We start from the raw sequence: 14,577 nt of genomic DNA, 5'->3' as shown, positions 1-14,577 counted from the left end.
AATAACAGTAATATACCCTCATGGCATACATATTTAAAAAGTCAAGTTCCTAAGGTAACAATATAGTTAGTTTCTTTTATACTCTTTCACTTGGTTTTCATTTTACAAGTCTTGGTACAGAATATACACATTTTGGTTTTGATTCAGTTTGTTACTAAAACGAATACACAAGACATAGCCCTTAACCCTAAAACATCCTAAAATCTATTCTACTACTTATCACGGTTAAAATGTTACCCCATATGTCTTTTGTAGCTATACTAATACTTGCCCAAGTTTGCTTATAGTTTTGAAAATGAATTTTTATGTTTGATTGACTTTGTCCCTACCCATTTCTCACGTGATATGGGTCCAAGCTTTAAAGGGACTCCGAGCAGTGCAGAAACTATGGAAAGATGCATATCATTTTAAAGCTCTCTTTCTCCTCTTTCCAATGATATATAAACCACCACCCTACGTCTTTTAGTTTTCGCTATTTTCGCGATCGAAATTGCCGCGACCGCGATTTCGATCGCGAAAATAGAGAAAACTAAAAGGCGTAGGGCAACGATTTAGGTGTCGCCAGAAAGAGGAGAACGAGAGCTTTAAAATGATATCCATCAAGCCATAGTTATATTGTATTACACAGGACGACACTTTCCCCAGTGTCAGGAGCTCCATTCTGCTGAATGCTGCTGCTGACTTTGACAAAAGTCGCCCTGTGTAATACAATATAACTATGGAAAGATGGATATCATTTTAAAGCTCTCTTTCTCCTCTTTCTGACGACACCTAAATCGTTGCCCTACGCCTTTTAGTTTTCTCTAGTTTCGCGATTGAAATCGCGGCCGCTGCAAATTCAATCGCGAAAATAGCGAAAACTAAAAGGCGTAGGGTGGTGGTTTATATATCATTGGAAAGAGGAGAAAGAGAGCTTTAAAATGATGTGCATCTTTCCATAGTTTCTGCACTGCTCGGAGTCCCTTTAAAACACACCAAAATGTATTCTACAACTTGACCCAGATAAAATGATACCACATGTGCATCATTTAGTAATAAACTGATGGTGCACTCCCCACAATTACACTGGACGTGTATACTCGTCCACTTAGGCTGAAGTGGTTAACCCTTACAGTAGGAAAAGAGGGATCGTTATTGCATGAACTAGGGTTTATCTCATCATGCTGAAGTGTCACTCCAGGCAAACTTCCAATCACAATGAAAATTACATAAAGAAAGCTGTACTTCATACCGCAAAGTCTCAGTACTAAAGGTTTAAAGCTTTTTAGTTTAAAATGACATTGTTATACAGATATGATGCACTAAACTGGGCATTACTAACAGCTATTGAAGTCAATGTCAGACCCACTGTACTACTACCTGGGAGCTGGCTCATTACCGAGGTCCACAGTAAAGCTGGGTACACACATAAGATAAAAGTCTTTGCAAAATGAAAGCTCAAAGCGAATCTTTGTGTAAAAATATATATATATATTTTTTTACAAAGGACCTCCAATGATGGCGACAAAAGATATTTGCCTTTCAGGCTCCTTTCCCACTTGACTTCCACATCACGTGAGTCCAGCGGTGGATGAGAGACGGATTAAAAACGAATGAAATCCGAATAGGTTTAATTCGGATTTCAACCTAATTACTGCAGCTGAGTGGGTGTGTAGGGGGGGGTGTTTAACTTACCCAGCATGCGTCTTCTTTCATCCGTACCACGGCGCCTCCCACACTGCGTTCCAAACCGTGTCACGGGTCTACAAACACTTCCTCCTTCCTGGTTGAAGGAGGAAGTGTGTAGTCATGTGACGCAGCTTGGAACACAGCGTGGGAAGCGCCGTGGTACGGATGAAAGAAGACTCCTCCTTCCCCCTTACACACCCACTCAGCTGCAGTAATTAGGAGGATGAAATCCAAATGAAACCTATTCGGATATCATCCGTTTTTAATCCGTCGCTCATCCCTGGCAGGCAGTAGAATGTCCGCTGTGATCCGGCTGGAGCCCGGGGAAGATGCGCTCCCCCCATAGGCTATATGAGGGAATGCATCCACCTGCCCCTGGATTATCCAGGACTGCACAGACGTGCGGCCCGCTTACTGCAACAGAGCCCACAGAACCATTGCAGAGTGACAAGTGTGAACGGCTACTATGTATAACATAGGAGCTGTTCACTCTCCACTTAGCAGTGAGCAGAGATCGGACAAAAAATGTCCATTCTCTGCTCTAGCGGGAACAGAGCCTCAGTCTTTCAGAGCCATCCCGGCAGATCTGATCTGCAGACAACTGTTCGTTATACAAGGTGCATCTGATCTGCATTTGTTTCTCAACTTTTGTGTGCACAGGCATAAGTGACAAGGAGGAAGTAAATAGACTATGAAAGTATTTTTCAGGTCTTTTGCGTGAACTGATCTTTTGCATGTGTACAGCATTTTAAAAAACGAACAGTCTTTCAAACCTCCCCAACAATCCTCAGCGGCAGATTGATTCCTCATCTTCCAAAGACTTTTATCTCCTGTGTGTATCCAGCTTAAATTGGATGACACTGATTTATGGTATGACATGCAGGGACAGATTCGGAGGCCTAGGGTGTTCATAGGTATGAGTGAGTGTGAGTATGTCGAATTAAAGTTCAAAAGAATCTTCTTCGATCATGAAAAACTATCGATTTTCCTGTTTTTTTTTCAATCCAATCGGATGTATTAGAAAAATCTTTATATTTGATCGGAACGGAATAATCAAACGAAATTATCTAATCAAAAAAATAAAATGAAAAAAATTGTACCATGTATGGCCAACATAAGACTGAATTGATGTAATATGTATGCATATTTACGCCTCACTGAAGCTGACTGATATGATTTAGCAGCTAAATGAAGTGTTACCACTACTTGCAAACACAAATGTTGTTTCAGCCGATATTCTTACGATATGTTTAATGCTTTAGAGCACAGATGAAATTTCAGCGCAAGCCCAATTTAATGACAATGTTGACCTGGAAGTAATAACCCTGGACTATGCAATAGGATATTCTGTACAATGTCACCATAAGTCTGAGTCTATCATGAAGAGGTGTGATATTCTTTACCTCAAACTGTAGTGGAGTATTGCAGCGGCTAGCAGCGAGAGAAGGGATGGGGGAGAACATAAGTCCATAGGTGTATCGGGATTCCTCTTCGCCGGGAAGAGAGGAGCTGGGCGTGGTCTGTAGGGGGCTGAGGGAGTCTGTGGTGGTAGAATTGGGGAGGGCGTGGGGAAACTGCATGGGACTCGACAACATAGCACAATTTTCTTCCAATACGTATTTCATCTTCCACTTTTTAAAGGGGGCTGAAAGTTCTGCAAGGAAAAAAAAAATCAGCATGAATCATTGGTGCATGCAATTATTTCACAACACATTTTCCAATCATTATTAGAACTATCCTACTTTTGGACATAGCAGAAAACAAGATTTCTTCCTTTCACAATAACTTCTACAACTGTGAGAGTTTCACTTTTATAAAACGAAAACAGGAATGAGAAGCAGACAGCGACTGTGTAAAGCTGTGATAGTCATATAATCCAGTAGGGGGCAGCAGCGTACCTGTATTGGTTCCATTGCTGGAGGAGCTGTTACTCTCATTGCTTTGGTATAGAGGTTGGGGTATTTCTTGCACCGAACTGGCTGGCTGTGTGACAGCCTCATCTAAAGCTTGCTTCATCCAGCGCTGAACAAGAAAGAAATACATTTTAAACCATTAGACAAAGCATTAACTGGTTTATGCAGTTTTATAGGTTGGACTATTCCAGCCTTTTATATGGTGGCAATGTCATAAAAGGACCAATATTGCGCAAAAATTGTAAAATTTAAATTACATATAAAGTGTACATTTCTCTCCTATTACTGTAAATACTTTTCTCCTATGTTGCCATCGCTTACAGTAGACACTAAAGAGATGACGGATCTGACAGATTTTTTTCGACTAGTCCATCTCCGCATAGTGGATTTTCAGTATTTTATTTATTCTTTACAAAAGCCCTTACTGGAAATGATCTATACAATATCAGTCAGCTTTCCTATTCGTTTTAAAGTGAACCTTAAGCCAGAAAAAAAAAATGAGTTTTACTCACCTGGGGCTTCTATCAGCCCCCCCCCCCCCCCCCCCCTGCAGCAGTCCTGTGCCCTCGCAGCCACTCGCTAATCCTCTGGTCCCCCGCTGCCAGCTAGTTCTGCCTCTACCAGCCCCCTGCAGCAGTCCTGTGCCCTCGCAGCCACTCGCTAATCCTCTGGTCCCCTGCTGCCAGCTAGTTCTGCCTCTACCAGCCCCCTGCAGCAGTCCTGCGCCCTCACAGCCACTCGCTAATCCTCTGGTCCCCTGCTGCCAACTAGTTCTGCTTCTATCAGCCCCCCTGCAGCAGTCCTGTGCCCTCGCAGCCACTCGCTAATCCTCTGGTCCCCCGCTGCCAGCTAGTTCTGCCTCTACCAGCCCCCTGCAGCAGTCCTGTGCCCTCACAGCCACTCGCTAATCCTCTGGTCCCCCTCTGCCAGCTAGTTCTGCCTCTACCAGCCCCCTGCAGCAGTCCTGCGCCCTCGCAGCCACTCACTAATCCTCTGGTCCCCCGCTGCCAGCTAGTTCTGCCTCTACCAGCCCCCTGCAGCAGTCCTGCGCCCTCGCAGCCACTCAGTAATCCTCTGGTCCCCCGCTGCCAGCTAGTTCTGCCTCTACCAGCCCCCTGCAGCAGTCCTGCGCCCTCGCAGCCACTCAGTAATCCTCTGGTCCCCCGCTGCCAGCTAGTTCCGCTTCTACCAGCCCCCTGCAGCAGTCCTGTGCCCTCGCAGCCACTCGCTAATCCTCTGGTCCCTTGCTGCCAGCTAGTTCTGCTTCTACCAGCCCCCTGCAGCAGTCCTGCGCCCTCACAGCCACTCGCTAATCCTCTGGTCCCCCGCTGCCAGCTAGTTCTGCTTCTACCAGCCCCCTGCAGCAGTCCTGCGCCCTCGCAGCCACTCACTAATCCTCTGGTCCCCCGCTGCCAGCTAGTTCTGCCTCTACCAGCCCCCTGCAGCAGCCCTGCGCCCTCACAGCCACTCACTAATCCTCTGGTCCCCCGCTGCCAGCTAGTTCTGCCTCTACCAGCCCCCTGCAGCAGTCCTGTGCCCTCGGAGCCACTCACTAATCCTCTGGTCCCCCGCTGCCAGCTAGTTCTGCTTCTACCAGCCCCCTGCAGCAGTCCTGTGCCCTCGGAGCCACTCACTAATCCTCTGGTCCCCCGCTGCCAGCTAGTTCTGCTTCTACCAGCCCCCTGCAGCAGTCCTGTGCCCTCGCAGCCACTCACTAATCCTCTGGTCCCCCGCTGCCAGCTAGTTCTGCTTCTATCAGCCCCCCCTGCAGCAGTCCTGTGCCCTCGCAGCCACTCGCTAATCCTCTGGTCCCCCGCTGCCAGCTAGTTCTGCCTCTACCAGCCCTCTGCAGCAGTCCTGTGCCCTCGCAGCCACTCGCTAATCCTCTGGTCCCTTGCTGCCAGCTAGTTCTGCCTCTACCAGCCCCCTGCAGCAGTCCTGTGCCCTCGCAGCCACTCGCTAATCCTCTGGTCCCCCGCTGCCAGCTAGTTCTGCTTCTATCAGCCCCCCCCTGCAGCAGTCCTGTGCCCTCACAGCCACTCGCTAATCCTCTAGTCCCCCGCTGCCAGCTAGTTCTGCTTCTACCAGCCCCCTGCAGCAGTCCTGTGCCCTCGCAGCCACTCGCTAATCCTCTGGTCCCCCGCTACCAGCTAGTTCTGCTTCTATCAGCCCCCCCTGCAGCAGTCCTGTGCCCTCGCAGCCACTCACTAATCCTCTGGTCCCCCGCTGCCAGCTAGTTTCGTTTTTGCCGACAGGCCCGTCAGGACTGGCCACGCGTAGCTTTTTCCACATTCCAAACTGTAATTAGCGCTACTGCGGGCCGCAACACGTACAAAAATACGCGTTGCCGCATTACGAACGCATAGATATGCGACAACGCGTATTTTTGTATACGTTGCGGCCCGCAATAGCTCTAATTACAGTCGGGAATGCGGAAAAAGCTACGCGTGGCCAGTCCAGAGCGCCCTCTATTTGAACTTCCTGGTCACTGCAGTGACACAGGAAGTTAATGTACGCTGGGATGGAAGCAGGAACAGAGCCGTGCAGCGCGGAGAAGATGCCCGGGAGCCAGCGTCAGGTAATGTATACCTGATCGGATCGGCCGCCGCTAGCGACGCGCTCCCTACCCGCGGGCGATCGACGGTATTTTTCCGCACGGCGCGAACGAAGGACCGATCCGATTTCGGGAGGAAATCCGATCGGCGGGTGCGTTTAGCGCGAACGATTGGCAGCAGATTCGATCCCAGTAATCGAATCTGCTGTCGAAACGGCCGCAAATCGGACCAGTGTATGGCCAGCTTTAGTTACACGCGCTGCTTATATAGCAACGCATGCTGCTTTAAATGACGCCCGCTGCTGTGAAGTATCGCGGCCGCTATGTTAATTGAAATAGTAGTAACTGTTAATTAACATTCTAGCTGCCGCTCTAGTGAAGTATCGCAGTCGCATTGTAATTCACAGCAGCGGCTGGCATTTAAAAGGAGCACGCGTTGCTATGTCGGCAGCACACGTAACTAAGGAAGGCATGTTACGCTGCAAGACCACATATAGCTTGCAGCCCTGGATTGGGTGCTGTCATGGATCTTGCGCTGCTGTAGCTGCGCAGATTCACGAATCAGCCCCATACAGAGTAATGATGACTTGCCTCTCTTCCTGCTGTCAGGAATGCTCGTCACAAACGTGTCAATTTTATGACTTATTAAGGGCTAAAGAGCTGCACCGCAATAAGACTTCAAGACTGATCTACAGCCCTTCAGGACGAGAGCAATTTTCACATCAGTGCTGCGCCCATTCATTTGCCAATAACTTTATTACTACTTATCACACCCAAATGATCTATGTATTGTTTTTTCAGGACAAATAAGGCTTTTAGTGAGTAATATTTTTGTTAAGTAATTACCTTATTTTCTATGTATTTTAAAGGGAAAATAAGGGGAAAAAATTGAAAACACCCCACTAGTTCTCCATTTACATCCATTATAGCTTTACAATAAACAGCGCTAACTAGAAGTTAAACCCACAAATTTTGCTTATCCATCCTGGTTACTACAATGTTTAGATTATGCTCCTAGTACAATGTACGGTGATAATATTGTATTTGGAAATAAAGGTGTCTTTTTGCTTTCTCATTGTACACTATCGATTACAAAACCTTATTTGCAAAAATAACAGTAATATACCCTCATGCCATACATATTTAAAAAGCCAAGTTCCTAAGGTAACAATATAGTTAGTTGCTTTTATACTCTTTCACTTGGTTTTCATTTTACAAGTCTTGGTACAGAATATACACATTTTTTTATTGGTTTTGATTCAGTTTGTTACTAAAACGAATACACAAGACATAGCCCTTAACCCTAAAACATCCTAAAATCTATTCTACTACCCATCACGGTTAAATTGTTACCCCATATGTCTTGTGTAGCTATACTAATACTTGCCCAAGTTTGCTTATAGTTTTGAAAATTAATTTTTATGTTTGATTGACTTTGTCCCTACCCATTTCTCACGTGATATGGGTCCAAGCTTTAAAACACACCAAAATGTATTCTACAACTTGACCCAGATAAAATGATACCACATGTGCATCATTTAGTAATAAACTGGTAGTGCACTCCCCACAATTACACTGGACGTGTATACTCGTCCAGTTAGGCTGAAGTGGTTAACCCTTACAGTAGGAAAAGAGGGATCGTTATTGCATGAACTTGGGTTTATCTCATCATGCTGAAGTGTCACTCCAGGCAAACTTCCAATCACAATGAAAATTACATAAAGAAAGCTGTACTTCATACCGCAAAGTCTCAGTACTAAAGGTTTAAAGCTTTTTAGTTTAAAATGACATTGTTATACAGATATGATGCACTAAACTGGGCATTACTAACAGCTATTGAAGTCAATGTCAGACCCACTGTACTACTTACCTGGGAGCTGGCTCATTACCGAGGTACAGTAAAGCTGGGTACACACATAAGATAAAAGTCTTTGCAAAATGAAAGCTCAAAGAGAATCTGTGTGTAAAAATATATATATATTTTTTTTTACAAAGGACCTCCAATGATGGCGACAAAAGATATTTGCCTTTCAGGCTCCTTTCCCACTTGACTTCCACATCACGTGAGTCCAGCGGTGGATGAGCGACGGATTAAAAACGAATGAAATCCAAATAGGTTTAATTCAGATTTCAACCTAATTACTGCAGCTGAGTGGGTGTGTAAGGGGGGGGGGGGGGGTGTTTAACTTACCCAGCATGCGTCTTCTTTCATCCGTACCACGGCGCCTCCCACACTGCGTTCCAAACCGTGTCACGGGACTACAAACACTTCCTCCTTCCTGGTTGAAGGAGGAAGTGTGTAGTCACGTGACGCAGCTTGGAACGCAGCGTGGGAGGCGCCGTGGTACGGATGAAAGAAGACTCCTCCTTCCCCCATACACACCCACTCAGCTGCAGTAATTAGGAGGATGAAATCCGAATGAAACCTATTCGGATATCATCCGTTTTTAGTCCGTCGCTCATCCCTGGCAGGCAGTAGAATGTCCGCTGTGATCCGGCTGGAGCCCGGGGCAGATGCGCTCCCCCCATAGGCTATGAGGGAATGCATCCACCTGCCCCTGGATTATCCAGGACTGCACAGACGTGCGGCCCGCTTACTGCAACGGAGCCCACAGAACCATTGCAGAGTGACAAGTGTGAATGGCTACTATGTATAACATAGGAGCTGTTAGCTCTTCACTTAGCAATGAGCAGGGATCGGACAAAAAATGTCCATTCTCCGCTCTAGCAGGAACAGAGCCTCTTTCAGAGCCATCCCGGCAGATCTGATCTGCAGACAACTGTTCATTATACAAGGTGCGTCTGATCTGCAGATGTTTCTCAACTTGTGTGCACAGGCATAAGTGACAAGGAGGAAGTAAATAGACTACGAAAGTATTTTTCAGGTCTTTTGCATGAACTGATCTTTTGCAAGTGTCAAACCTCCCCGACAATCTTCAGCGGCAGATTGATTCCTCATCTTCCAAAGACTTTAATCTCTTGTGTGTATCCAGCTTAATTCGGATGACACCGATTTATGGTAGGACATGCAGGGACAGATACGGAGGCCTAGGGTGTTCATAGGTATGAATGAGTGAGTATGTCGAATGAAAGTTCTTCTTCGATCCAAAAAAAACGAACAATTATCCTGTTTTTTTCAATCCGAGTGGATGTGTTAGAAAAATCTTTATATTGGATTGGAACGGAATAATCAAACAAAATGATCTAATCAAAAAAAATTTAAAAAATTGTACCATGTATGGGCACCACAAGACTGAATTAATGTAATATGTATGCACATTTACACCTCACTGAAGCTGACTGATATGATTTAGCAGCTAAATGAAGTGTTAACACTACTTGCAAACACATGTTTTAGCCGTTATTCTTGATCTGTTTAATGCTTTAGAGCACAGATGAAATTTCAGCGTAAGCCCAATTTAATGACAATGTTGCCCTAGAAGTAATAACCCTGGACTGTGCTACAATGTTCTCCCCAGGCTCTTTTAGCCGGGTGCTCCACCCGGCTAGTTTTGGTGAGCACCCGGCTGTCGGTGGCTCACCTCCTCCTATACTATAAGCAGAGTTGCTCACAGAAGCACCGGCCCTGCAGTCTCTCATCTTGCCCCACCCAGCTATTTTTTCATGCCACCCGGCTGGAAAACATTTCTGGGGAGAACACTGTGCTATAAGATATTCTGTACAATGTCACCATGAAGTCTGAGCCAATCATGAAGAGGTGTGATATTGTTTACCTCAAACTGTAGTGGAGTATTGCAGCGGCTAGCAGCGAGAGAAGGGATGGGGGAGAACATGAGTCCATAGGTGTATCGGGATTCCTCTTCACCGGGAAGAGAGGAGCTGGGCGTGGTCTGTAGGGGGCTGAGGGAGTCTGTGGTGGTAGAATTGGGGAGGGCGTGGGGAAACTGCATGGGACTCGACAACATAGCACAATTTTCTTCCAATACGTATTTCATCTTCCACTTTTTAAAGGGGGCTGAAAGTTCTGCAAGGAAAAAAAAATCAGAATGAATCATTGGTGCGTGCAATTATTCCACAACACATTTTCCAATCATCATTAGAACTATCCTACTTTTGGACATAGAAAACAAGATTTCTTCCTTTCACAATAACTTCTACAACTGTGAGAGTTTCACTTTTATAAAACAAAAACAGGAATGAGAAGCAGACAGCGACTGTGTAAAGCTGTGATAGTCATAATCCAGTAGGGGGCAGCAGCGTACCTGTATTGGTTCCATTGCTGGACGAGCTGTTACTCTCATTGCTTTGGTATAAAGGTTGGGGTATTTCTTGCACCGAACTGGCTGGCTGTGTGACAGCCTCATCTAAAGCTTGCTTCATCCAGCGCTGACAAGAAAGAATAACATTTTAAACCATTAGACAAAGCATTAACTGGTTTATGCAGTTTTATAGGTTGGACTATTCCAGTCTTTTATATGGTGGCAATGCCAAAAAAGGACCAATATTGCGCAAAAATTTAAATTACATATAAAGTGTACATTTCTCTCCTATTACTGTAAACACTTTTCTCCTATGTTGCCATCGCTTACAGTAGACACTAAAGAGCTGACGGATCTGACAGGTTTTGGACTAGTCCATCTCCGCATGGTGGATTTTCAGTATTTTCTTTATTCTTTACAAAAGCTCTTCCTGGAAATGATCTATACAATATAAATCAGCTTTCCTACCCGAAACTACTGTTCAGTAAGTGCCTGTAAATGTAAGTGTGAGAATACCTCATGAGGAGATGAACTAGTCCAATATCTGTCAGATTTTCACTACCTATTGTGACATAAAAAGGAAAAAAAAAAATAGTAAAAAAAAAAGTAATTTATAGTGTATTTTTCTGAGAAAATCCACATTTTATATTGATGCATTTAAACTTTCTCTTTTAAAGGAAACTTATATAGATATTTAAAAAAAAAAGCAAAAACGATCTTCCGGTCCCCCGCCGCGACTCGCTTTGTTTCTTCAGTCCCCACCACGTCTCCGCGGCCCTGGCCATGCGCTTCCTTGTTCGTGCTCCCGTCACCGGGAGTGTCCTGCGCAGGACGCTCCCGGGGACGGGAACGAGGACAAGCGAGGGCAGTGGACATCGACTTGTAGGTCAGCAAAAATGAAAGAGTTGCTGTGGGGTACCGGAGGATCGTTTAGAGGATCGTTTAGAACTGGTGCAGGCACGGGATGGCTGCTGGGGGCTGGCGGAAGCCCCAAGTAAGTGAAACTTTTTTTTTTTCCCCCTACATACTTCACAGGTTCCCTTTAATAGAGGATTCTAGTCTGATGGATCAACTCCTCTGCACAGAGATCTAAGCACCTGTGGGTTGAGGGTAGCCATGACACAAACTAACCCATATAGAAATGTAACAGACATGCTCAAAATCTGGTGCTTCAAACATTAGTCTGAACATTAAAAGTGGACCTGAACTCTTGCACAGGACAGAAGGAAAACATTGAGAAATGCACCCCGTATGTATTTAGAGCGTTGATCCTGTCTAATTCTCCCCTCACCTGTGACTAATCACAACTGTAATTTGATCTCTACGCTGTGTCAGCCTTGGCAGAGCAGCCAATTTGTAACTATGTCTGCTTCCATGATGGCAGGAAGTAGACACACTGCAGATTTATTGCAGGATTCCTAGCTGTAACAAAAGAATGTTTTTCTTTATAGGGCACCTAAGACGAGAGGGCTCTAAAAGTTTTATACAAACCTGGGGCACTGGCCGTGTGTGCCCAACCCCGTTGTCAGGAACGTTCCGCGCCAGTGCAACACTACTGCACAGGCGCAGAGCGCTCCCTGACTGGCCACGGAGAATGGGGCTGGTACCGGAGCATCTAGGAGGCTATAGACACCCGCGTGGGAGCGATCTGCGCGGAGGGGGCTGGAGGAAGCCCCAGGTATGTATTAAGAAAATAAATAAATAAATAAATACTTAGTGCCCATCGTCTCTTCTTGAAAGGTTATTATGCTGTTACTTATCTTTTAGAGCTGAGAAGAAGTTTTGAGTTCAGGTCCACTTTACAGAAGCCATTCACGAATATGAATCTCATGGATGTCTACGTAGAGCATTTCAGAGGTGCAGGTTAAAGAATGAAGGTACCTTAACCGTGTTATTAAACATCAATGCACTGACTGCTGCACGTGCGCTTAGTCATGCTCTGCAGCTGTTGCAACCAAACAAAGCAGTTTAGGTCATTCCTGAAGATAAAACAACAATGCGTTGTTGACATACAGTACTAGCTACAGTCAGGAGGGGTTCCTGGCCCTCCCCCAACATCAAAAAGAGCAAGCATTTACACAGTCGACAGCAATAAAAACACACTATGGCCTCGATTCATAAAAGGCTTTGCGGTGAAAAAAATCTGGGAGGGAAAATACAGCATTCGGTATTTTAGACTTTTGTGGGCTATTCAGACACTACTGCACACAAACAATTTCACAGGTGAGGTAGAAATGTGTGTTTTTTTCGAACTGAGCTGTTGGTATGAGGAATGTAAGCTGGCTGAGTTGTTACATTAAAGGGGCACTACAGCGAAAAACTGTAAAATTTCAAATATGTGCAAACATATACAAATAAGAGGTACATTTTTTCCAGAGTAAAATGAGCCATACATTACTTTTCTCCTATGTTGCTGTCACTTACAGTAGGTAGTAAATCTGACAGAAGTGACAGGGTTTGGACTAGTCCATCTCTTCATAGGGGATTCTCAGCAAGGCTTTTATTCTTTATAAAGATATTCCCTAAAAAGGATTTAACCAGCTGAGCGGTCTGGACGAGCTCAGCTCGTCCAGTACCGCCGGAGCCTGCCGCTCAGGCCCTGCTGGGCCGATTTGGCTCAAATAAAAAGCAGCACACGCAGCCGGCACTTTGCCAGCCGCGTGTGCTGCCTGATCGCCGCCGCTCTGCGGCGATCCACCGCATGCAGCGGCGAAAGAGGGTCCCCCCAGCCGCCTGAGCCCAGCGTAGCCGGAACAAAAAGTTCCGGCCAGCGCTAAGGGCTGGATCGGAGGCGGCTGACGTCAGGACGTCGGCTGACGTCCATGACGTCACTCCGCTCGTCGCCATGACGACGAGGTAAGCGAAACACGGAAGGCTGCTCATTGCGGCCTTCCATGTTATTTCTGGCCGCCGGAGGCGATCAGAAGATCGCCTCCGGAGCGCCCTCTAGTGGGCTTTCATGCAGCCAACTTTCAGTTGGCTGCATGAAATAGTTTTTTTTTTATTAAAAAAAAAAACTCCCGCAGCCTTCCTGGCAATCTTAATAGAACGCCAGGGTGGTTAAACAATGATGCTGGCCAGCCTCCCTGCTCGCTACACAGTTTTTTGGCAGTTGTACAGAGCAACTGCCATTCACTAAGTGCTTTTGAAAATAAATATATCCCTGAGAGATGAACTAGTCCAAAACCTGTCACTTCTGTCAGATTTCTACTACCTACTGTAAGTGACAGCAACATAGGAGAAAGGTAATTTATGGCTCATTTTACTCTGGAAAAAATGTACATGTTTGGACATATTTTAAATTTCACAGCGTTTCGCTGTAATGCCCCTTTAATGAGCTGGCTGATTTGTTACATTTGGCGGTTCTCCATGCAGAGACAGCATTATAATAAAAGGGCCATCCCCAATTTCAGTTTAGATGTGCATGTTTAGTTAAACTGCCCCTCCTTGCCCTGAATCTGCCTATTAGTCTTTCAAAACAATATATTTAATTGCCACAGCTTAGAAGAACTTCAAGGAACTTTACACATGCAGGCTTTCTGATGTGAAATAACATCTGAAACAGGTACCCAAGAGGTTAAAACACAGTCTGGGGTATTCAGTTAAGCCTTGTTCAGATCTCTCTGCTGCTGGCTTTTTACACAGTCCCACTCTCATATCTCACGGTTATCACCTCCTCACAGCAGGCGGTATTCTCCATGTCAATACCACTCTAATCTTTTATGAATTGACATTTCCTGATGTGCTGGAGGAGTTCACCACTGAAGTCGGTAATTTATCTCACTGCTTGGTAATGTGAGCTTTTCATGCGGTAACACAGCTTTTATGAAATGACACTTTCCTAATGCTAGTGCTGGGTAAAGTCAGCTGTTATCAGCATTACCGCATGCGGTAATACTTTATGCATCGAGGCTATATCCTCTGTAGCTAATTTACAGCAGTGTATCCAATCAGTGGGAGTAGCCCAGTGATGACATCATTGCTGGTCAGATCCCTCTGCTTCCTAGAGTTGTCTGCTGCACTGGGTGGTCGATCTGAAAAGCTGACCGGGTAAAATGGGATGTGGGGAAAATGCAAAACAACATCCAAAAACCTGGTCATCTTATTAACCGATAGATGGATTTATTGGCATTCCAGTGACAGTTTGCATGACTTCATTTGCAGTTCACCTTTAATGATTTTTTTTTTATAAGGGTTGGAACCCTTTTTCCTCCTGTTTCCA

General features: G+C 45.4%; 1 protein-coding gene across 1 annotated transcript in view; it reads right to left on the bottom strand.

The window, feature by feature from the left end:
* The window catches only part of SETD5 (SET domain containing 5), a 205,005-nt gene that overhangs the window by 18,865 nt on the left and 171,563 nt on the right, over nt 1-14,577 (bottom strand). The window contains exons 18-19 of the mRNA XM_068264802.1: nt 10,359-10,482; nt 9,870-10,120 (exon numbers count right to left, since the gene is read on the bottom strand). Coding sequence (XP_068120903.1) covers nt 9,870-10,120; nt 10,359-10,482 — 375 coding nt within the window. The remainder of the gene's footprint in view (nt 1-9,869; nt 10,121-10,358; nt 10,483-14,577) is intronic.

Source organism: Hyperolius riggenbachi, unplaced genomic scaffold (genome assembly GCF_040937935.1).
Source record: "Hyperolius riggenbachi isolate aHypRig1 unplaced genomic scaffold, aHypRig1.pri scaffold_164, whole genome shotgun sequence".
NCBI lineage: Eukaryota > Metazoa > Chordata > Amphibia > Anura > Hyperoliidae > Hyperolius > Hyperolius riggenbachi.
Note: the sequence above shows the minus strand (reverse complement) of the source record. Positions and strands in the feature narration are given on the sequence as shown.